General features: G+C 36.0%; 1 protein-coding gene and 1 long non-coding RNA gene across 4 annotated transcripts; both read left to right on the plus strand.

Moving 5' to 3' along the window:
• The first annotated feature begins 5,321 nt into the window (after positions 1 to 5,321).
• LOC106051546 (uncharacterized) lies at positions 5,322 to 15,474 on the plus strand. 3 transcript variants are annotated; one of them, XM_013206735.2, is made up of 3 exons: positions 5,322 to 5,532; positions 7,237 to 7,366; positions 7,547 to 15,474. In XM_013206735.2, exon 3 carries the CDS (start codon positions 8,020 to 8,022, stop codon positions 9,886 to 9,888), a length of 1,869 nt encoding a protein of 622 aa, XP_013062189.2. In that variant the 5' UTR covers positions 5,322 to 5,532; positions 7,237 to 7,366; positions 7,547 to 8,019; the 3' UTR covers positions 9,889 to 15,474. The 3 variants fall into 3 exon arrangements, with proteins under 3 accessions (XP_013062189.2, XP_013062188.2, XP_055862032.1); XM_013206734.2 differs by having other exon boundaries at positions 7,237 to 7,338; XM_056006057.1 differs by lacking the exon at positions 5,322 to 5,532 and adding an exon at positions 6,419 to 7,116 and having other exon boundaries at positions 7,237 to 7,338.
• Positions 15,475 to 23,250: 7,776 nt separating this feature from the next.
• On the plus strand, positions 23,251 to 23,614 carry LOC129922074 (uncharacterized). The gene is made up of 2 exons (XR_008774077.1): positions 23,251 to 23,409; positions 23,477 to 23,614. It is a non-coding gene; the product is annotated as an uncharacterized LOC129922074 (long non-coding RNA).
• The last annotated feature ends 1,546 nt before the right edge of the window (positions 23,615 to 25,160 follow it).

Here is a 25,160-nt window from a genome sequence, read left to right on the forward strand (position 1 = left end):
CAACTCTGAAGGAACATCCGAAACATGTAAAACAAACAACAAACAAACAAAGTGAGTTGTTATAAGCTTTATAAAATTGAGGGTGACGTCCCCCTAAATTTTTTTTTGGACGGTGTGGGAAGTGTACAAGGGACAAAGACATACGACACACAAACTCACAATCAGGACCGCTGCATTGCACGCAGGCGGCCGACTTTGGGGGGGGGGGGGGCGGCCAAATCATTATTCCAAGGTTCCTTTAAAAAAAAAAATAGGTAAATTTAAAAAAATTAAATATTTTATATAAATTCGAATTATTCCATTACCATTGAAAATCTGAACGATATTTGAACATGAGAAATTATTTCGGAAACTAGAAAAAAAAAATGGAGCAGCGTACGAGGAATTCCCACGGGTTTTCCCATAGGCGCCTACTCATTTCTGGCCATGAATTTTCGTGGGTTGTTTGTAATATTTGTTTTAAGTCGAATAGCCCGCACTGTAAGTAGATCTATTACTGGTAATTAAAAAGTCAATTTGAAAAATATATTCACTGGGGGGGGGGGGGAGGAGGGCGCAACGTCCTGACTAAAGGGGTGTTATGAAGTGTGTGTGTTTCCTAGGCGGCGGTAAGAAGAATTTAAGCGTTTGATAGGTGGTTATGAAGGAGTAAAGACTTTATTTTTGCTGTAAGCTAGATCAGTTTATGTCATTACTATTTTTTACTATATTTTATCTCAAGTTAAATCGTAAATAATAACAATTATATTGAGTTTTTGTTCACAAATAATTTGTTCAAGTTATTTAAAGTTTAGTTATTAAAAAATATAAAACGCTTACATCGGTGCTGTTGTACTAGCTGTCTTGAGCTACAAGCCAACAACCAACCAACAACATGGGGGGGGGGGCGAAAAAAATGTTCAGACCCATTGCTGACTTGAGCCGGCGCCTTCGGAGGTCACGCTTGAGCGGAAACCTGCCGTATCTTCAACTCTACCTCTTTTTACAATGCTTAAAAATTATAGTGAACTTTCATGGCGTTTAATTTGGATTATATACACAGTCTTCAATTAATATAATAAGGATTGTCTTCGAGTCCGAAGATCAGTGAGGAATGCAGTATTACCGGTGGCTGCGCAGCCCCAACTGTGACCTACATATTTTGCCACCACAAGGGCAAGCATAACCATTGTCCGCAGGTGGGTGGTCGATTTAGATTTTCTTTTCGCCGTCTCTGCGTCTGTCCTCGGCAGCGGAACCTCTATTACGTCGACCACCTTTTAGCTCACCAAAAAAGACTGCCTTTGGCATACGTTCGTCCCCCATACGGGATACGTGCCCTGCCCAGCGTAACATAAGAAGTCCCTCTATACTGTCCATACCGGCATTTGCAAGGACATCGCTGTTTGTAGTGCCACCGTATGTCCATGATGGTGCGCAAGCACTTTTGGTGAAAGCGCTCAAGTAGTCTTAGTTGTTTTTTGTTTAGTGTCCATGTCTCAGATCAATATAAAAGGGTTGAGAGAACCACCGCCTGATAGACATTGATTTTTGTAGACAGCCGGAGCGATTAATTCCGCCAAACTCTCGCCTGAAGGCGTCCAAAAACGCCACTCCCTGGCCAGACGGTTATCAACTTCCCTTGAAAGTGAGGCATCATTTGATACCATACTACCCAGATGTGTGAATAGTCTAAGGGGCTGTCCGTTTACCGTGATCTTTTGGGGCTGAGTAGGTTGTATTGGGTGACTTCTGGAACAGCACGCAGTCTGTCTCCATGCACTACGGTCTTTGGCTATGTTTTCCCACATATTTTCGCTGATGCCTGTGGCTCTCATGTCTCGCTTGCAGACATCTCTATATGTTAGTCTTGGGCGGCCCTTAGTTTTGACTCCTTCCACAAGCTCAGCATATCTTTCGGGATTCTACGTATATGTCAGATGATTGTGGATACAATGCTTGCCTGTCCAAACTCTTGAGCCATGAAAAGAATTATATATACAGATGATTATTACGTCCTATTTTAGGAGCTTTTTGTTGTTGTTGTTGATGCAAGTTCTACAGACGTTAAAAAAATTAGTCTGACCTAAGCCATGATCACAGAGTCTTATTGAAAACTTGAACCAAACCCCAGTTCCATGCCCTTAGCTCCCTGGATGACAAAAAAGGTCATCATCGAACCTCGATAGACGAACTGTATACCTGTATTAGTATATATATTATATACATAGGCCTATAAATATTGAAAACTTAAAATCTATTCTTTCTACAAAGTTTCAACTTATCTTATCTTATCCTATAGATTTTAGGCGTTACTCCACAAAAAAAAAAAAAACGTCCTTCGCATTTCATGTGTCAATCTAGTCATGCATGTTAATCAATGATAAGGCCTATGTTTTCCTGCTGGCGGATTTAAGACGACCCATTCCATTCTCAGGGGCGTAGCTAGGGATTAGGGGGCCCTGGAGATTGACCTCTTTGGGGGCCCCTTGCATTTTGACATTCGACATCATGACATGAGATAATGTATTTAATAATTTAATAAATATATAAGCCTACATTCTAATTGGTACAGTATAGCAGTAAAATTATCAAGAAATAGAAATAATCATTAATCTTTTGTTGTTTATTTGCGAAATAATGCGCGTGACAAATCTCAATTCATATCGCTTAACGTCGTGCTTTCTGTGCAGCAAATGCATCTATAACATCATCTACATCGATAGTGTCTAGTATTTGTGACCCCACTGACATTAAAGCCATGGTAAACCTTTTTTGCGTCTTTGTGCTCCTGAGATAGTTTTTGATTAACTTGTGCTTTGAGAATGATATATCACATGACACAATGGAAGTGGCCTGAGTTAGCAGTATTGCATGGTTTGAGCACACACCATTACCATATGAAGCCAGCTTCCTCAATATGTCAGTTGGTGATTGTGGCACAGGTTTGTTGATGAAAAGTGCTCGTGCATCAATGAACAAGCGATTTGCCTGTATTTCATCGTGCAAACAGGAAAAATAAACACAGTTTTTCATTAGCGTGTCATCATCCATAGACTCCGTGTCTTTGTTCAAGAAGAAACCCAAAGGTGCCCACATGGTTTTCCAGCCTTTGGAATCTGTTCTTCATCTTCATTTGATGTCTGTCCAGCACTTCTGTCGCAACACTTTTTAATTGCAGTTCTATTCACAGTCCTACATCAGAACTCAGCTCCCCATCAAGTCTTTTCTTTCTTCTGGTTATTACAGGAAATCCATAACATTTACTAGCTTCTTTTACTCTTTCAGTGGATTGGCTAATCAGTTTTGTGCGTTTCTCATCATTTTGCAGAAAGCATGAACGGGTTTTAATGTCTTTACCACCTTCCAGTATGTGCAGTCAAGACTTTTGTAGTTTCTTCTGAACTATATTGATTGGGCTCAGGAGATTTGACCAGAATTCCAGATAAGCAAAACATTCATAATTTTCCACTTTCTAAAGAAGATTCTGTGCATTGCTTCTAGGTGTCCATTCTTTCGGTTGTTGATTCAGAAAGTTTCTCCAACAGCTTGATGATTATGTCGAGATGCAAGGAAACTGCCGACGTAGCTTCTTCTCTTGCGGACCACCTTGTATTACGCTCCATTTTTAGACTCCCGGCTTCAGTTTCTTTCAGTTTGGCCAATCTCTGGAGTGAACAAGTTGAACAATTCATGTACAGTTCCAAACCAAAGCAGAATGAAGAGCTGCACGGTGTGATTATCACAGTTGAGAAATTTTGACTTTGGATTTATGTTTAAGAGACGTTTCTGCAGGCCATACAGACGGCCATTCATTTTGGCTCTGCACAGACAAAAGTCAAGTCCAATGTCTTTAAGAGTTTTCAGAACAAGTTCTTCATAATGTTATCCATCAGATCTCAAAATTTCAAAGTAACCAATGAATGACTCTTTTATTTCGAAATCCATGTAACGAACTATTAGGGATACCTGTTCTTGATGAGAAACATCTGGTGTGGAATCAAGCATCAGAGAAAAGTAACAAGAAATTTCAATAATGCTAGGAAGTTCCCAGGATTGGGTGAATTCAGTTTTTCGTTGTGACCACGTAAGCTTGAGTTTGTTTTTGCTAAGTACTTAATAATTGCTACTACACGCTTCAGAATATCTCTCCAATACTGCTGATTTGTCAAAACTTGCGCATGAAACATATGAGACAGTTCATCTGGTTCTGCCTTAAGCTTTTCTTCTCCTAAATTCCACTTTTAAAAAGCTTGTCTGTCGTGGACTCCTTCTTCATGTTCTTTTAGTCTCTCAGGTTTCTTTCATTTGGTGAAATCAATTCCAGGTTTGCTCAATGCACTAGATGTCTGATGCCTCAGTACGCATGCAAAACAAAATAGACATCCCAAGTTTGGAGAGAAGAGGAGCGAAGATCGGTTGCTAATTTCTAGTGAATCATAATGATGTCAATCTTTGTGATTTATTCTGGGTAAACCCTACTGGAAACAAATACCTTTCATCTTTGTTTTAGAAAAAATTAGCTACCCTTTAACACAATCTTTGCTCGCAGTTCCTCAGATATAATTCCAGGCTGGATATATCCGAAGTCTTTGTACTTTATTACAGCTTCTTCCACTTCTGGAGAAAGTGATTATGGAAGACCATCACTTGACTCATCATCTGTATCACTTACTTCAGATGTTTTCTCTAACTGTGGTAAATGGTATTCCCCTGGAGTCTCTTCAGCACTACTTCTCTCATCAAGAGACATTTTCACTTCTTCGACTACTGTATCTTTGTATGAATCATCTGAATAGTGATACTTTTCTTCGACACGTTCATGGTCTCCTTTGTTTTCAGTGCTCTTATCAGACTTCTTCTTAAATGATAAGGATGATGAAATAAACTACCCTATATACCAAGTTACTTGCTGAGAATAACACGGCATTAGTCAGCTCTATGGAAGTTAATCTTTGAAATTTAGAGTAACCCCGCACCGAAAGAGTTACTACTCTGTGTGGAATACATGCAACAGGATCACTGACTTATATAACAATGTGAAAAGTATCTTATAAGATTACATGACATATTTAATTCTCTAATTGTACTGGGGAAGAAGGAGTCTAGCTCTAGTATTCTAGGTTAGATTATACCTTAATCTCGTTTAGACTTAAATCGTCTTTAATCTTGACCCTCGGAAACAGAATAGATCCGATCTGGTCATGATCTAGTATTGTAGTTAATCTAGGTCTAGTACCCGCTTTGATCCCAATCGACGGCATTCACTCACCCTTTCAACTTTAACCTCTACCAGCTGTTTCAGTAGTATGCGCATGCTCATTTCGCCGGAAATAATCTAGTTCGCTTGTATACCGACAGTAAGATTTTAGAATAGAAATGAGCCCAATATTACTTTAGTAATATAAAGTTCTAGAGATCTAATATCTAGAATTCTAGATGTAGAATCTAGTCATCTTATCTTATCTTATATAATACAGACGTTACTTCAAAAAACAAAAAACAACAACAACACTAGACTGTGTGTATAATCTTTACTTTAATATTTCTGAGGTAATGACAGTACTTAATCTAAATGAAATCTAGAATTCTATATTTAATATTTAAAAATATTAGTGTTAAATTTAGACATGATTTGTCAATTTAGTATAATATATATTCCATATATAAATAATTATAATAATAATAATACTAATAATAGTAATAACACTGATATATCATACTGATACTGATACTAGATCATAGATCTATAAGTATAAGTCAATAACTCAGTATAAGATAATAAGTTAATAAGTAGTATCAGATCAGAAGTAGATCTCATCTACTAGTCTATAGTCTATAGAATAGTCTATAGTATAAGTAATAGTAACTATAAGTAGTACTACTAGTACTCTACTACTAGAATTTACTAGTTACAGTAGTTACCTAGATTCTAGTAGATCTATATTATTCTATATATATTATATTTATATAGATCTATAATATAAGTATAGTAATATATACATTATATTATAATATAATACTTATAATATAGATCTAGTGATCTAGATCTAGTCCTAGAAAGCCTAGATTTACTATAGTCTAGATATCATGAAAATTATTATTTCAGTATTTATAGATGCCCCGTATATTAGGCTATATTATAATATTATACTTAATATTATAGATCAGATCTAATCTAGATTTAGCTAGGGCTAGGCCTACTAATAATTAAATAAATATAAAAAAATACAATAGTATTCTAAATTTAAATTAGACTAGATTGTCTCTAGATCTATATTATATTATTATATATAATTAATATAGATCTTTAGAATTATTCGGTATCTATGATATATAAATCTAGATCTATTCATTTTAATTCTAGAGTGTTTCTATTGACTCTATTCTCTATAAGACTATAACTATAATAATGATAATCTAGAGGTTTAATTATAAGTTTTTTTTATAGAATAGACTTAATAATAATAATAAATTAATAAAGTTAATAGATAGAAGACTATAATTTCTACTTATATTATAAAAGTTATAATATTATAATATATACTAAAATATTATGACTATACATTTAATAGATCTATTAAAATCTATTTATTAGATTCTAGACTGTCTTAGAGTCTAGAGCAGACCAGTAGAGTAGAATCTCTGAAGATTCTGAAGTGAATTTGGTGGCCCCAAATGAATTTAAAAAAAAATAGAAAGAAATACCAAAAACTTAAAAGTAAAAACCTTCCTGTCTATAGATCTATTATTTATCAACCAATAACTGAAATCCATATATATCTCGTTTTATGTTGTGGAGACAGTAAACATAGAGTCATAGTGCTCTACTATGTTTGAGTTCTCATCCAACTTTCACAATTTTGGTTAAATTAAGTAAAAAAAAAAGGAATAATTATAATGAAATGGTGTAATCACCAAAGGGAACAAAGATGATGATTAATTTGATATAGCCATACAAGGAACTGCATGTCTGTCTCTGACACTGTTACTTCTACAGGTTTTAATTAATTTATTGATTATATTATTAGATCTACTCATGATGATGCAAAAAAAAAAATGTGGCTACTTTGCGTTGACTAGGGATCCAATTCAATGTGCTTTCAACCAAGATATCTTACAGGAATCTACTATTAAGTAAACTCTTACGGAAAATAAAGTTTATTCTTAAGATGTACTATAGGTATAAGTTAATTTATATTTATTTACTTTCATTTAAAATGCATAACATGTGAGTTATCTGTATTTACTTTTCAGGCCACTTGGCTTCTAATGTCTCTGCTCTTTGTTGAATAGTAACTTCAAATAGACTGACGATATCAAGTACTAATATTATTATAAAGTCATTTGGAATTTCAGGTTTGTGGGGGAAAAATATATATATTAAGTGAGTATTGAAAAAAATATTGTCATAATATTGTACTTTCTGTGTAGCATGCTTACTTAATGGGTGCATTCATTATTAATCTTCGGAATTGACATTGCTATTTATTATTATTATTATTATTATGCTTACTTAATATTATCAATGGTTTTTTTTTTTTTTTTTTTTTTGTTTCTTGTCTAGGCTTGTTGGTGTTGTTCAACATTAAGAAAGAATATTGGTGAAGGAAAGACTCTGTAGATACCCCAAGTTATCTTACACACTGACTAGTTTTGGACTAGATAGTGTCCAAATGACATTTAGAGATCAAATCTGTGGCCTCTGGGCTCCCAGTGACAGGAGGACTTTGGCATCCATCTGCTGCCTGATTCAGTCTAACCTTGGATATTCGTGGATTGGAGATAATAGCCTGGATGCAGTGTAAACATTTTTATGTAAATCTAAGACCATTGTTTTTCACCTTTTAAATTTAATTATGTATTGATAGTATTGTTTAGTCTCATTACTAAAGCCACCTCTTTTATTTTTTTTATTGTAATTTAAAGCTTGTGATAGAATGGGTACCAGCTCTGTGCTATTCAAGTGCTAGTACTCATGTTCCACAAAGATCAAAATGCTTAACGCCTCATTAAGATAACATTGTCTAGTGAGTCATAATGAACTCAACAGATACCAAAGTCCTTCTCCATGACATTTCCAGTAACTTAATTACACCTGTTGGTCCCTCTGAATCATCTGATGAACCTTCACGGGTTTATGACCCTGCCAAGTTGTTCAGGTCTGAGCCAAGCCATGTGTCCAATTTGGCCTTCCTACCAATACTGGCCATCATAGTGTTTGTTGTATGCATTCTACTGAAGGCCTACAACTGGTCCAGAGAAGATGCCAGGTTCAAGGCTAGAGGGGATGTAGAGTTTGGTGATGACAGTGAAGTCAACTATGGCATCATTACTGAGGGGGACAAGGAGTACTGTGACATAGACATGCGGGGGGATGGCATATCTGTCTATGACACTGTTAACTCATACAGGTCTTTAGGGAATGGTTTCACACCTTCCATAAACAGTCCACAGTATTACCATGACACAGTGACGTCAATCAAGTCATTGGTTCTGCAGAGAGCTGACGGCAGCCAATATGATAGTGTCAAGTCGTATAAAGCTTTCTTAGAGAAGATAACTCAGGATAAAGACCTGGCTGTAGAAGTGAAACTCTTAGAGAACTACCCCATCAGAAGTAAAAGTGTTGAACATTGTGTGGTGTTTGAGGAAGAGAGCTCTGAGAAATCAGAAGACATTTCATCCAGAATGCTTAAGTCACTTCCCCTTAAAAAGCATATCCATGAAGATGGTCGTGTGCATCAGTTTGATAAGAAAAAGCACAGGCATCGCCAAGCAAGTGGTGACCTTCCTGGAGGGATGCGAAAAAGGTCGGCTTCAAATCCGACTTACCGCAGATGTGCTGGTGGTGCCGCTAGTTTGCCTTCTATTAGGTATGTTGCATCTAGTGACTCAGATGATGATGATCAGCAGGCAGATCGAAGAAAGTTGTGGGCTGAAAGAAAGAAAATGTCCAGATCTGTTTCAGGTGGCAAAATTTCAAAATCTTCTAGAGATGCCAACTGCGAGTCATGTCCTGGGAGCAATGGTGATGACCATCACAATATTCACCGGCGAAAGAGACATTACTCTGCAGACAGTGCACGGCGGCATAGAAAGGCAGCAAATGTACAGCAAAAAGATGTTACAGACATAGATGCTAATAAACTGGTTCCCCATGCAGCGAAACAGGAGGGCAAGTCTGCATCCAGTAAACAAAGAAGCTTTAAATGCTATGAGGAGTCATCCTCTGAAAATCCTAACAGCTCCTCTGACTCAAATATTCCATCAGATGGAGTGGTCTCAGATACAGATGATGAAACAAAACAAAACACACTGATATCAAATGCCTCAGATGATAAAACAATGGAGAATGATGTGTTTTTCAGTTTGGACTCTGGTACAGAGCTTGCTTCTTCATATGAGATATTACAAAACTCTAGCCAGAGAATCTCAGAGACTAAGAAATCAATAGCTCAGGCAAAAGAGGAGTTTTTCAAAAGATCACCTGATAGCTACTCCTCTCCATTGACTCTAAAAGTACCTGATCAAATTACTTTAGCAGTGAAGACACCACAGACCCTCCACATCAATGGAGATGCTCATCACAACAAACTTGAAGACTCAGCTATTATCAACCATTCCATACCTAGTGGTGATGAAAATGGCAAATCAAAACTCAGCCCGTACATTGTGGCCAATGCCATGATCAGATCTCAAGCAAGCCTTGACCACAACACGCCTTTGATAACCACAGACAACAGTAGCCCAGGGATAGTGGAGCTTTCTGTGGACCCTGGTGCAGATGACCACAATCACACTGCAGAAGGTGCTCTCGAGTCACAAAGCTTGTCTAGTCCAAAAAAAGTTCAGCGCTTTCATGTATCATTTGTCAACATAGATCTTTCAAATCCACAGTCTGACTAGTACTTTGCAGCCTCTTTTTCACTTGTATAGATACAATCTAGAGAATATATATTTTGAATAGCTCTTTCAGAAACACCATTTCCACAACAGAATGTTTGTGTGGACATTCTTTGGGGAGAAAGTTTCATTTTGTTTCATTTATGGGATCAATACATTTTTTAAAGCATTTTTTCTAGAATATACTTGTGAGTAAAGTTGTCAGCACATGTGTAGGATTTCATCTATTTATTTCAATGTTGTAGTCACGAATAGATCTGATCATGTTTTAAAACCACAGTCATCCCCATCAACTCATTGGAAAAGAAAATCCATTTGTTTAGTGCAATTCATTACTTAAACTTTTTTTTTTTGTATTTTTGTATTGTTTCATCCTTTTGTTTTTTGTATGACATTTAGATTCTTCTTTTGAAAGCTGTAAAATATAAATGTGCTTACATGTAAATACATAACTGTGTGTATATTGTTGCACTTCTTAGCATTGTTTTCTTTTTACTTTGGTTCAAAGGTATAGAACCATAGTTATGTTTCTTAATAGGTTATTCCTGCACATGTTGTTAGCTTATGTAAATATTCTACAAAATGGCCCAGAATGTGATATCTGCTACATGATCTATAGGTTGTTATTTTACAGAGTACTTATCATTTTCAAACACAGACTTTGTTCAATCTAACCAAATGGCATCTTTATTGAAATCATTGATTGATTTTTTATTTTGACAATACAAATTATTCAATAGTTTTAGAACAATCTGTAAGATAGTTAATTTTTTTCATTCTTTTGTTGTTTTTTTTTATTTGTAATCCTATTCCCAACACACTGTCACAATGCTACTAATTTGATATGTTTGTAACAAAATTTTCAATGAATAATAATAAAAATTGACTTCCATACATCTACATTAATACTGACAACTTACAAACTGTGGCGTGTACAATGGTTTGCTGGAACTGTATTATTCTATTAATACACATCAAATAAGATATTCAAGTAATCTATGACTGTTGTATTGTCTCAATTTCAAGTTTTTTTTATGTCTGAAAGGACATTTCTGTAAGGAGCCATACATGACTGCTGTTGGTTCATTATACAAACTTTCTAAACAAATAGTGACATTTTAGATTGATTCTAACTTCAGTAGTTTATGACCTTAATACAGCTTTCCATAACACCTATAACAAAAAAATAGTGTAGGATGGAAGTAATATATATATTGGAGTTCACTAGTAAATTATTTTTTGTTAGTTCATTATACCATCATTGAAATGTAAGGCAGTATCATGTTACAGGACTTAAATAATTGTAATGTTGACACACTCTCTGATACTTTAATAGATAATCTCTGATTTATTAAGATGCATTAACAACATATACTAAATACTTTCCCTTCGGGGAAAAAAAAAGTCATGCATGTAAATAATTACAGTAAATAGTCATATATTTATTGATGTAAACATACACATTGTAAGCATAATACTAAACTAGACAATGACAAGTGTCACACTCAACAGATTTTTGTGTGTGTCTATATTTGTTTTTTTTTTTACATTTGTATCTACATTTAAACCTTGAAGAAGGCAGCAGACAAAATTGTTTCAAATGACAAAGTTGGCGACAATCTACATGTTAAGATCACACTGTTTATGTTTTGTGTTTTTCTGACTTTAAAAAACATCTCTCAAGCCATTCATAACAAAAACAAAAAATATCCTGACAATGTTCTAAGACTTTCAATTTAATTGTCATTACACTTCTTTTTTCCTTTGTGTGTATAGGTCACTAGGATCATTCTCATAAGAAAAACAAAATGCTTAAGATAACATATCAACTTGTTATTGTACTAAGTAGAGCTATCAAATGTTATGTAAAAGAAACTCCATTTTTTTCTCCCAGTTAATTAACACTAAGTAAGAAATATCATTATCCATGATTACTCTAGGTAGATAGCTTATATAATCTTGTTTAGTTTCACTAAGTAAGAAATATCATTATCCATGATTACTCTAGGTAGATAGCTTATATACTCTTGTTTAGTTTCACTAAGTAAGAAATATCATTATCCATGATTACTCTAGGTAGATAGCTTATATACTCTTGTTTAGTAGCTTTATAGTTGTTGTCTATGTCAGTCAAATGAATTATTTTTTTTCTAGTAAGACAAAGTAAAAAAATAAAAGTTGTACATTCAGTGGTGATGTAAGCGTGAGTTGTACATATGTACAGTGTAGTTAGGTGTACTTATATGTAGGATATTGTACTTTTATTAAATCTCAGATCTGGATGTACATTTTATTTTGTTGTAACTTGCCCAATGTGCCAACCATCTCTCTCTTTTTTTTTTTTTTTTTTTTATTGTTAACCTCAAACTCTTGCCTGACACAGTTCTCCTTTTTTTTTTTTTTTGGTCATTCATTCCAATTTGCTTTTGTACATTAATAGTTTTGTTTATTAAAATAAAATGTCATTATTTTGATACATATACTCTTCATGATAATTTTTTTTTTAATGAATTGTTTGGTTGGCAAATGTGTTCTATGTTTTTTTTTTTTTTTTGTTCTGCTTGTAAGTTGTGACAACAATCCCCAAAATGTACCAAGTTTACTTGATCTACTTTCCACTTGTACAACAAAGAATTCAAAGGGAGATAAATAGATCCTCTATGAGATCAAATGTCCATAAGAAAATTAAAATGTTTGAAAATAGAAGCAAAATGCTTTTTGAGTTCAAAATGAAAATCTATAATTAAAAACTAAATCTTCATTGTGAAATTGTTGAATTACACACACAAAAATGTTGCTTTTTTTTTAAAAACATTGTTTATGAATTTTTATTTCAAATCTCCCATCCACAGTAAAAATTGTATGTTAGTATTTCTATCAACTATTTGTTGATGGTATTTATTTATTGGAAGTTGGTGACAGTACTGAACATAAGATGGCAAATATTATTACTGGAGTTTGGTCAACACAAGATGAAACACATTTGTTGTATCAAAGTGCTCATCTTGTGTGGATTTCACATGAACACAAATTTAATTACATATTGTTCATAGGTTAAATCATGTTTAAATGTGTCTATTTATGTATTTGGAACTAACCAAGTTTGCTATATTTCTTTTTGTGAACAAGGACATACACACACTGACTGTTATATAGTCTGAAATACAATTGTTTGTGTGTGTGATTGTTTAAATACTTCCATTGATCTGTATAAATGAAATGAAGACTTACACAAGTTCCTTGTATTAGTTGTTTCAGTTCTTGTTATGTGAATATTTTTGTCATAAAAAAAAGTAATTAGAATTTCGACAGAAAACTTCTATCCAAAATCAAATTTGCTTCATTATTATGGCCTCCTTCAGTCGCGAAGCGACAAGGGATTATCTCATGGAAATGAGGTGAATGCCTTGGCATTAGATGTGTTCAGAACTATCTCGCCCCTACATAAGTTCCCCTCTCTCCACTCAGCTGATGTATCTAAGGAGGGGCAAGTGATTCTTACAGGGTGTAGCACTGAGTGCTGTAAACTGCCTAAAGGTCGCCGGCTCCTGATTTTTTCTCAGAGTTGAATTCTGTAGCCTTTCCCATGATTGGGTTTAGCTGCAAGGCAGCAGAGGTTTGAATTCAGAGTTTTCCTTCTCCCCAGCTATGTCTAATGAGCCCCTTCTCCCCAAAGCTTACTGGCTTAGGCACCAGTTACTTGTCTTCGCCCTTTCTTCTGTTGGTGAAAACAGTTCTGCCAGACTCAATATCTGAGCCACGTGTGAAGGCCAGGAGTTGGAATGGTTGTCAGGGACTATTTGAGATGCTTTACATTAGGAAGCATTTTATAGGTAGTGGAGTGCTTATATCCATTACTACTTCTGACAATGACAACCTTGCGGAACCAAGGCTCATTATAATGCCACAAAAAGGCTTTTTTTTATCTTTTAAGTCTCATACAAACAAAAAAAATTACTGTCAACATATATTAAAAAAAACAAACTTTATTACAATTTTAATAATATAGTTAAGTGTCAATGTTTAGTACGGTATCAATAGTAACTAGCCATCAGTTATTTGGTAATAAAAAGCAGATGATATGTGAGTGCATAGAGATAGATGCACCACAGTATTTTAACAAAAGTATAATGGATTATGAATACTTTTAGTTGAAAGTTCACAATCAACTGGGAAAACATATTACTTACAATCACTCAATTTGTTGAACATTCTGGATATCTCAAAGGGTCTTCATTCAATATTCTCATTTTCATGTCTCCTTTGATTCACTTTCTGGCTGTAGTACTGTCTTGCTGGTTCAATTTTTTTATTTTTGTTTATTTTTAAGGTTCAAATTTTATTGGTTAGACATGGCAGTTATATTTGTTTATTGTTGGTGTGCTCCATTTGATGGTGTGTCATGTGTATTGTACTTTGTACAAATGATTTCATCTGTTGAAACAAGAATAAGTAGTGTGAATGTGTCTGTGTTAGATTTCATTGTGTGTGAGTTAATTTAAATATGTAGGTTGGTATACATTTAAAATGTACATTTTTTTTTAAAACTCAGTAGTTTAAAATCCTTTCTTCTTATATAGACTGGGTTCAATGACTTGACTGTAAACCAGAGTTTGTCTAATGTTTTTTACTGAGAGTTCCATCTAGCATATACACAGTTATCTCTCTTAGGGTCATTTTCATCACATTAATTTCTTCATTTTTTCTACATTTTTATAAAACAAAATTATGACTGATTTAATAAAGTATTATTTTATCCAATACATTTTGAGCCCTTAGATAGAATGCTTACAAAGTGTAAGGGAGATAACAATTTTGACTGTTGTGGTTGTTTATTTTGTCTAGAGATGTATAGAATTTACTTAAGTCATGTACTTGATTAGAATAAGAAACAAATGATTATTTACATGTTTGTTTGTTTTTTGTGTTGTTTTTTTTGTATTCCTAAACAAAAGTGGATTAAAAATGTCCCAAGATGATGTGCACTTTACATGTCAAACCTTTACATAAAAAAAAAACTGAACTAAATCTGTAGCACTAGATACATGAGATGAGAATATTTACCTAGCAACACAGCATTAACAAGAAATTTGTTTTAGATTGCAATCACATACATTGGGAACCACTCATAAACACAACAGAAACAAAAAAATTATTGTCTGGCCAGTCTTGTACAGTGTACATGATATTAAACATTTTATGATACAATTTTTAGATATTTACAGTAGTAACAGTGCTATTTGAAGAGCTCCATGGCAACAACCTTGTATTGAATTTAAAAAAAAAAAAAAAAGCATCAACTTTCCTTTGGTACCTTGCTCTCGTAATAGTTCATCTTACCAAGGGAGGTAACAGGGATGAAGTCTTAAACCAATCTTGTAATTTCTTATTTGTATACAAAGCTAGAAGTGCAATGAATGTATTTGTTACCATGCAGCTCTTCTTTTCTAGAGGTTAACTTATGTTAGCACCTTCAATGAATTACTTGAGTTTAAAACCATTGGTCTGACAGTTGGACAATGTGCTATACGTGTATTGCTTCAAAACATATTTGGAGATTAAAAATACAAGTTCTATTACACATTCAAACATGGATTTGTTTTTTTTATCTTTATGTTACTTGGTGTATTGATATTAAACAGGCAGTGTGAGCTTATTGTGGTGGAGACTAGAAAAACTTTCTGTGAGTTTGTGGTTGAGTGGTAAAGCATTTGGCTTCTGAACAGGAGGTCCTGGGTTCGAATCCTGGTAAAGACTATAGCTTTTAATTTTTGGATCTTTGGGCGCATCTCAGTCTACCCAGCTCGAATGGGTACCTGACATTAGTTGGGGAAAAGTAAAAAGGTTGGTTGTTGTGCTGGCCACATGACACCCTCGTTAACAGGGGGCCACATAGATCGCAATGTCTGAAAGTGGAGCTTTAACTATCTTCACGTGGAATAGATGCGTCCTTAGATTTACTGGATTTGAATGTAAGCCTCAAGTTGGGATGGACTTTTTTATAATGATAGAACATGATGATTCTTGAATTTGCTACAGTTCTTATATGCAGGTGTTTCAGAATTATAATCTATGACTTTTCTTCTCTCTTTTTGTTTTATCTGAGGCTTTTCTTTTGCTCTCCATCAATGGAAGTTCATCTCCATTCTTCTTGGACTTACTTAGACTTAGGTCCTCCCGCGCCGTTCGGCGCATTGGGCGGCAAGCTGTCTCCATAATGATGTCACTGGCAATGTCTGAAGCCTCCTCCCACCTGGTGTCCACTGTTCTGAGGTCCTCCATGAAGGTGTGTCGCCAGGTAATACGAGGAAGTCCCTGTTTGCGCTTTCCTCGTTTTGGCTTCCATGTTATCGCAACTCTTGGTGTGCGTAATTCATTTTGACATAGAACATGTCCCGCAAACCTCATGCGACGCTCAGTCACAACCTCACTAAGTGTTCGACTTCCAGTTCGGCATAGGATTTCCTTGTTTGAGATCCGTGTGTAACTGACCCATTCTTCTTGATTTTTGTTTATATTCTCATCCATGGTAGTGTTATAGATGCCTCTAGATCCGATATCCCGAATCTTTGCAGAAAAACAAAACACTAAAACTATCAAGTTTTATATAACTATAAACCTAATTCAAACCAAGCTGCATGAATCACTCCCAATACTTGTCCATCCCTAAAAAGTTTTTTTGGTTCTTTTTCTAAGTTAATTAAATTGAGTTATACATGTACATACAAAAAAACAATGAGCAAGGCACAAATGTAATGTCCAGGACTTCAATGTGTTTAATGCTCTTGATCTCACAAAATAACTGAATTCGATGACTTGGTAATTGTAATCATTAGGCCTACTTAATCCTAATTTAAGTAGCCTACGAGTTCGACATATTCAAGGGACAAACCAATAAGGTAACAAAGATTTACTTGATAAGATTATTCAATTATAAAATTAAACAATTATTTGTGAAATTAGTTTAACAAATTGCTAACTCTTGTAATAATTCCTAGAGTGGGAGTGTAATAAAATAAAAAATAAATGTATAATACAGTTGTAAATTTGAATTAAAATTCGTTACACAAAGTTAGCTATCGTATTTTTTAAAGTTGTAAGTACTTATTTTATATGTAACCCCCCCCCTCCCCATTCCCGAAATTGTTTTAATGCGGCCCTCGATAGAAAAATCCCCCCCCCCCCCCCCGGATCTATAGCATAGACCTTACCTAGATTTACATGAATTTCAATTCACTGTTAAAAATCTTATGATTTGTCACAGTCACAGTGAATTTTAAGGGTTATAAGTTATTCAAATTAAATTAAGAAAGAGTTGGACAGGCCGTGTCTGAAGTGGGAGAATCACCGGACTTCTTCCGAGGCAAATGAGCATTGTTTCTCAAACATTTAGGCTACCGCTCGCATCCAGCCTAAGTTTTTTTATATATTTTTTTAGATAGCCTACTTTTAAAGTGTTTTGTAAAAAAAAAGTTTTTTTCTGGAGATAGTATTAGAGAGGCATCGGGTTCCCTCTCAATCCAGCAAGGTAGTCAGTGGAAACGCCTTTAGCTCCGCCAAGCGTTTTCCTCCACTCTGAGCCTCATATTAACTCTTTCTCTCCGTAATTATTTACCACAGTCTGGTGGAATCAACGCTGGTATCGTCAGTTAGGAGAGAAAGAGTTAAATTCTTTCTCTGGGGGTCTTCGGCGCATTTTTCTTCCGTAGTAAGAGAAGCCCTTGTCAATCTTGAATTATATATGAGTGGAACAAGTTAAGATTATCTTCGCATTAAGTTATAATCATTGCCGCGAACCTTTAGTTTTTGTCATACAAAGGTCGGTAACTTTAGGGATAAAATTTTGACCATTTGGATCATTCGATAAGAATCAAATTGAGAAGTTTTGAAATGTCTTCTTCAAAAAGTTTTGAATCAATTTTGTTGCCAACGCCACTCACAAAAAAAAAAAAGAAGTTAGACATTTTTAAAGATCCTTGGATGATACGAAGTATTTAACTTACAATAGTTTAACTTTAATAATATTGATAATCATGTCATTTTATTGGGTTAATATCCGAACGTTGACAGATAACTACAATGAAAATCCAACTTTTAAATTTTACTCTTGTAGACCCAGGGCCGGCCTTAGGCCACTGCAGCCTATGCGGTCGCAGTGGGCCCAGCGCTTTCATAGGCCCCGCGCTAATTCCAAGTGTACATTATTAAATTAAACCATTATAACGTATATAAAATAACAGGGTTTTCGCGACCTCCTGATTTTCCAGGGCCTCCAGGAAATCTCATGAAAAGGCAAAATATACTTTTTTTTTGAATTTATTCAAATCTCCTGAAGAATAGACGAAATTGACATTTTGGGGTGCCAATAAATAAAAAGTGGCATTGCGAGCTTTCATTTGATAAAAATGTATTGCAAAGACGAAAGTAGGCCTATTTTCTAATTAAAAAACATAATTTTGACATTATGCTTATCGGGAGAAATGGGACCGTTCTGCTGTACAAAGGATACAGACTATAGAGGCACTCAAATGTTTTCTTTCAAAGAACATATTGAATTGATCTTGTTGCTAAGGCAGAAAGGCTATATACTTATAGGCTACAAGATGAAACGGTGTGCCTTAAATTAATAATGTAATTTTCCAAAAACTTTTTACCTGAATAATACTAAAATATAACATAACAACAAATGCAAATACAACTGATTTTGTTTTTTAAGAAAGACCTTTCCATTCCCCCTTTTAAACACGTATAACGATTTGGACATCTGTACCAACACTTTAAAATAGTGTTATAACCTTGCCATGCACACCGCCATCCAAGATAGTGCAGAAGGTGCGCACTATTAGACACTAGACTAGGAAGAATGTAGACATTAGGGAAGAAGAACGATTTCCGCCCAAGACTAGAGCCGATATGAAGATGCTGTGCTCAAGGCAGATGTCATATGTGTTTGTCATGTCCTCTTGTAAATCTATGTCTCGTTGAGTTGCATCCATTAAATTATTACATTTGTGTCGAAGTGGGATTATAGGTGATTCAGCGAGAGGAAGTAGGATTCGATCACAGTGGCATCTTTGAAACAACTAGACCAACTCTTAGATAAAGAGCTAAGCTTGGTGGTACCAAGGAGGTGCTTACAGCTCGTCTCCGGCAAGCCCTGATCGATGAAGATGAAGATACGGAGACCTACCTATTTGAAATTGAACCGGAGATTTATGAGCTCATTGGCAAGATACATGAAGATATTGATGCAATGTGTCAACAAATTAACAGTATGGGGAACAAGGTAGATAAAATGGTGTCTCAAGCGAAAGAAGGAATAGTCTCGTTGGTGAAGGAGCAGTTACCTGTAGACTCGTTGGTGAAGAAGTTGCATGGTCAGGACTGTGGCTGCACAAGCAATGGTGACGGAGACGCTGAGGATTGGAGCACCGTCTGTGGCTGTGTTGTGGGCGTGACTTTCTAGACGAGAAATGTGACAACGATTGCTGCGACGATCTCAACTGGATGTACCTAATTGAAAGGAAAGAGACAAATGAAGAAACTGAAGTCTGTTATGTGCCGGAAGCGTTTGTCACTGTTGTACCTGTTACGAGTACCTCAATGAGCTGGACAGATCAAGACAACGTTGGGTCTGCGTCCAAGCCTGTTGCTATGGACCTCTAAGACCTCTGCCTATCTGCCGGTGCTCACAGGGGGAAAGTTCGAAGCTTGACAACTGTATCCAGAAGTTTAGTATGAACTGTACGTGCATAGAATTTAGATGCCAAGAAACCCACCAACAAGGCACTAGCGGATCCAGAACTTTGGAGTGGGGGGGGCGATTTTTTTCCAAACCCTAACCCTAACGCCCAGTAAACCCTAACCCTACGCATAAACGTGCATACAGTGCGCGCGCACACACACACACACACGCACACACATATATATGTATATATATATAAATATATATAAATTTGAGAATAAAAAAGCAGCATTTCTCAACCTTCGGCGAAAAACAAAACAACTGGGGCAGCGCTATAAGGTTCTCTGGTGAAGTTCGGGGCGAAGCCCCGACGCCATAAGCGTTTTCTTGCTTTTTTCACTGAAGAAACGCATTCTCCTGACAAGTACAGCTCATTATTCATCAATGGAGTTCGGGGCGAAGCCCCGACCCCATAAGCGTTTTCTTGCTTTTTTGACTGCAGATACGCATTCTCCTGACAAGTACAGCTCATTCTTCACAATGTAGTTCGGGGCGAAGCCCCGTCGCCAAAAGCGTTTTCTTGCATTCTTCCTTGCAGAAACGCATTCTCCTGACATCTACAACTCATTACCCATAAATGAAGTTCGGGGCGAAGCCCCGACGCCAAAAGCGTTTTCTTGCATTCTTCCTTGCAGAAACGCATTCTCCTGACATCTACAACTCATTACCCATAAATGAAGTTCGGGGCGAAGCCCCGACGCCAAAAGCGTTTTCTTGCATTCTTCTCTGCAGAAACGCATTCTCCTGACATCTACAACTCATTACCCATAAATGAAGTTCGGGGCGAAGCCCCGACGCCAAAAGCGTTTTCTTGCATTCTTCACTGCAGAAACGCATTCTCCTGACCTGAAGCTCATTATTCAAAACGACCTTTTGAATAATGTTGTACTTGAAAAATATTCTAATTTGAATTTATAGGCCCATAATACATTGCAAATAAAACCGATTTGTTCCTTGAAAAGATAGGATACCCCACATAATTAGATTTTTGCTTTGAGGATCGCCGCCGAAAAAAAACTTATTCGATAAATAGTATTCAAGAAAGCTTTAGTATAAATTGTAAGTTATAGTCCCAAATTTATTTAGCTAGAAAAATATCAGATTGAGTAAAGGTTGAGAAAAGGTGACTATGAAAACGTTATTTGAGTTTAGAACTCATCTCAATCATGACTCTTATACTGAAAAATTTCGTTTGAATTCTAACTTTTCCAATGCAAAGTCTTTCTTAAAATACTTATGATAACTTCATGTGAAATTACAAAAACTCTGGAAATGGGAATGGCGGTAGAGTGAAAACGATTAATCCTCTCTCCTTTACTAATTTCTGCTAAAGATCGCATTTGGCATTAAAGAATAGGGGTGGGGCGACTCGATATAAGAATTTAATTTATAGTATATATAAATTATATGTGAGCAGGTCAGGCAGGCGCGAGTGTGGTGGCCTATTCTCTTCTGCTGCTCAACATTAAATTTTATTCATAACAGTAGGCAGGTGGTAGCTCTACTGGGTGGGCCCAATCTGTGCACCTCGGTCTGCGACCAAGGCTAGAGTCACCTAAGCAACCAGACAGCACAATTGAACTAAGCTAAACTAATCTAGCTAACTAAAAGAAAGCAATAACGAAACTTTTACTTTAGGATAAATAAAACAAAAAGAAACTTTATTTACATACACAAATAAATCAATAATAAAATATAACATATAGAGCTACACTAACACTACAACTGAACTCAGCAACTAACTAAAACTTTCTAAATCTACAAACACTAACAGACTAACCAAACCAACTATCTAACTAAATCACTACAATTACTACCCTAGACCTAAGCTTAAAATAAATAAGATATAACAAAAAAAGGTACAAGGAGGCGATGGCAGACTAATGGCAGTCTAATGACAGACTAATGGCAGTCGACTAACAACAGCCTACAGGCAGTAGACTAACAACAGCCTACAGGCAGTAGACTAAAAACAGCAGTACTGCAGTAAGGATAGCCTGCAAAAATCAATACATAAAAACGTTAAAAAATAGCAAAAAGCTAGACTAGACCTAGTCTAGTACACAAACCGACCTAGAGACATGAGGTAATTACATATTAGTAATTAGCCTCCATCTAGCTAATAAAAGCCACAGAATTTTAGGTCAAGTCTACGCCACAACCCACACAGGCTGGGTAGACAATAAACAGATCTAGATAACATCAGATAAAAGTCACAACAATACACATAAGATCTAGGTTAATGAGCCGGCTTATGCCAGCCGCCATCTTGTACATAAAAGTACAACAAAATTAAAAATAATATTATCTGCCAACTACGCTTCAGAAACTACCAAAAAGAATCACTAATAAAATAAACATACATAAGAATATAAGATAATAAAATATTTACAAATAGACATAGTATAGAAAAACAATAAGGGGATTATTAGGGATAGCTGGGGGGGGGGGGGGGGGGAGGAAGGGGTGACGCTATCCAGCTTAATGGACCTTCCGGTTCCATCATAGACAATCATGGCTAATTAACTAGCCAGTGATGCCACTACACTAATCAGTCCACATCTAGACTATAACAGTAGATGTAGGAATAACTAATACAAATACAAACTAAAGAAATAAAATAAAAACATTTTCCAACTTACAGGCGGTCCCAGCTGAAATTACACTACACACAATTAGCTCTACACCGGCACCACTGTCAGCACTGACCACTGGTCAAGACAAAAGAGGGCTCAACGTGGTTCTGGAGCTAGCTATAACTGGTCAGCGCGAACATATCGGAGAGCATGACGTCACGCTAATTACCTAAAACTAAACTGGACTACTGATACGCCTAATTTGTACCTAGCCGTACGCTATAATAAAAACTAGAAAATTACTAAAGACACGGACTACACAACATTATATACCAAATTAAACAGCATAAAAAAGAGAATCTTAAAAATTAAATCTTACAAAAATACAAAAAGGAAGAAGAAAGATATTTATGTTCTAAACTCGTACAGGGACCCTATACAGCTTCTAGACTTACACTTAGACTGAAATTAGAAAATAACTACTAACCTAACCTAAGCGCTAAAGACAAAAATACGTAGAACTAATCAGGGACAAAGAAATGGAAACAGTGCCAACAACTCTAAGGCTAGTTAACTATTTTTAAAACTACTTTTCCTCTACGAGTAAAAAACAAATAACAGAAAAAGACTAAAACTAGCAGAAGTTATAAATAGCGGAAACTACAAACACACAGCACTGACCTATGCAAGAAGAAAAGACACTAAATTAAATTATTCTAGCCTGGCCTATATAAAGTAAACAGGTCGAAATACAGATAAAAATAGATAACAAATAGACCTGGGGTCGCCAGCTCACATTCACCCCCGCTCAAAACTTTTGCGTCCCCGCAAAACGAAATACAGACTAAAACGTCAAAATATATACAGCAGAAATAAAATAAAAATGAATTCATACAAGAGAACGGAGAACTATAACCATAGCTCTCAGTACTAAATAGCTTCACAAGTGGCAAAGCTTTCAACAGAAAACAATAAAAATACAGGTAATACAAAATATAGTGCATGACATCTTTAAAAAAATGGAACGATAAAAAAGTAATTAACGAAAACTACATGGTTAGAGCAAATGACGCCCTAGCCAAACATGATAAACTTAGTCACACAGACCAACAGGAACTCTATGAGGCTTAACTCAGTTCCTTAGCCACACAGGCTAAAACAAAGTCACACAGACTTATACAAAGCCACCAAGGCTTCAAACAGGTCCATAGTCACAGACTTATGGCCCATAGTCACACAGACTTATACAAAGCCACCAAGGCTTCAACAGGCCCATAGTCACACAGACTTATGGCCAGCCACTGAAGGCTCACAATGGTCACAAAGACCAAAACATTAAAAAATAAAACACCACATAGCTGACATGTTCAGCCAAATGGCAAAACACAAAAAAATGACAGTGGCAACACACAAACAATAGCAACAGCAAAGTGTCATAACACTAACACTGAGGTTAATGTGTTATAACTCATACAACAGGGCATCTAACAGTGGTGATGAGACATAGAAAATAAAAAAATAAAAGGACCACTGTCAGACAATTCAACCTAACATGACATTAATGAGTACCTTAAGTACTTCGAAAAAAGTCAAACTACTAAAAAAACATTACATTGCCTTCCAAAGGCAACAACAAAATACTGTGTAAAATGTATTACATTTATCTACGTCATGGCCTCCAAGACAAATAACATAACGAGTACCTTGACGGCAACATCGAAAATTAACATGACTAGAAAAATCGTACATACAGCATATTACTACAGCAACCAAGCACAATATTGGCTTTTGAGAGCCCAATAAAGACTTACAAAAAACTTATTGGGTTGCAACACATGCAAACACCCATGGAACATACTCAAAAAAATTAATCATTATTCAAAATACATAAAAGCATAAATACAAATTAAAAATAATATGCATAAATACATTAAAACAAGTCAAAGTATAAAAGGAGCCACACAATGAACAGTGTGATAAGAACATATAAAAAACATTTAATAAAAGGGAAAAAGACACGACAGGTTTGCTCTGCTCTTGACGACTTCTACATCTCTGGCCGGTCCACCACCGCTGTCCAGTAGAGATGACCAGCGGCTAACACAGGACACCCAGTAAGTGAGGAGTGAAATCCATGTGGTTTACAGAAAGATGACGTGGAAGGCTTTCTTCAGTGGCGACCTCAAGATGTGAGGGCCATTAAACCATACGTTGCAACTGGGCGGACAGTCGTCCTAATTGGACAAACTGGCCCAGTTGTTTATAACACAGAGGTGGAAGTGGGGCACCTCTGTCAGTCCAGTACATGGCTACTTGCAAAAAAACCCGTGCTGGAGCTGTCTAAGTTTTGGTAGTATCGCTTCACACATTCAATAACAAAGTTTGGCGATGACCCATCAGTCCAGACTTCAACTGCCATCTCGCCATCCGTTAACATTGGGCTGACATCTCTCCGAAGGCATGGGAGAGCTGCAGACTTGTCCTCGGATCATGCCATTCCGAGGCCCCTCAACTTCAGCCTGGGACCGCTGCATCCTTCCTGCCGCTGCTGCCATTCTGCCACCCTAACCTAACTAACACTTCAACTCTAACCCTAACCCATAACAACAAATACTAACTACCTCACAACGCACTACAACAACTTCCTAGAACTACATCTCCAAGTAACATTAAAACCAACTCACTACTGACCATTACGAATACCACTGCATAAAACAAAACTCAAACAACAAACTAAACTATCCATATCCTATATTCTAACAACCAACAACTAAATAAATTCTCCAACACTGATTCCTACTGCTATCAAAACCTAAAACTAATACCAACCTATGCAATCCCAACAATGCGCTAACGAAGCCTAACCAAAACCTAAATCAACCTAACAAAAGCCTCAAAAAAAAACTAACAACCTAATCCCTAAGAAAACAATGTGTGTCTGATTACTTAAGCAC

This window comes from Biomphalaria glabrata, chromosome 12 (assembly GCF_947242115.1).
Source record: "Biomphalaria glabrata chromosome 12, xgBioGlab47.1, whole genome shotgun sequence".
Classification (NCBI taxonomy): domain Eukaryota; kingdom Metazoa; phylum Mollusca; class Gastropoda; family Planorbidae; genus Biomphalaria; species Biomphalaria glabrata.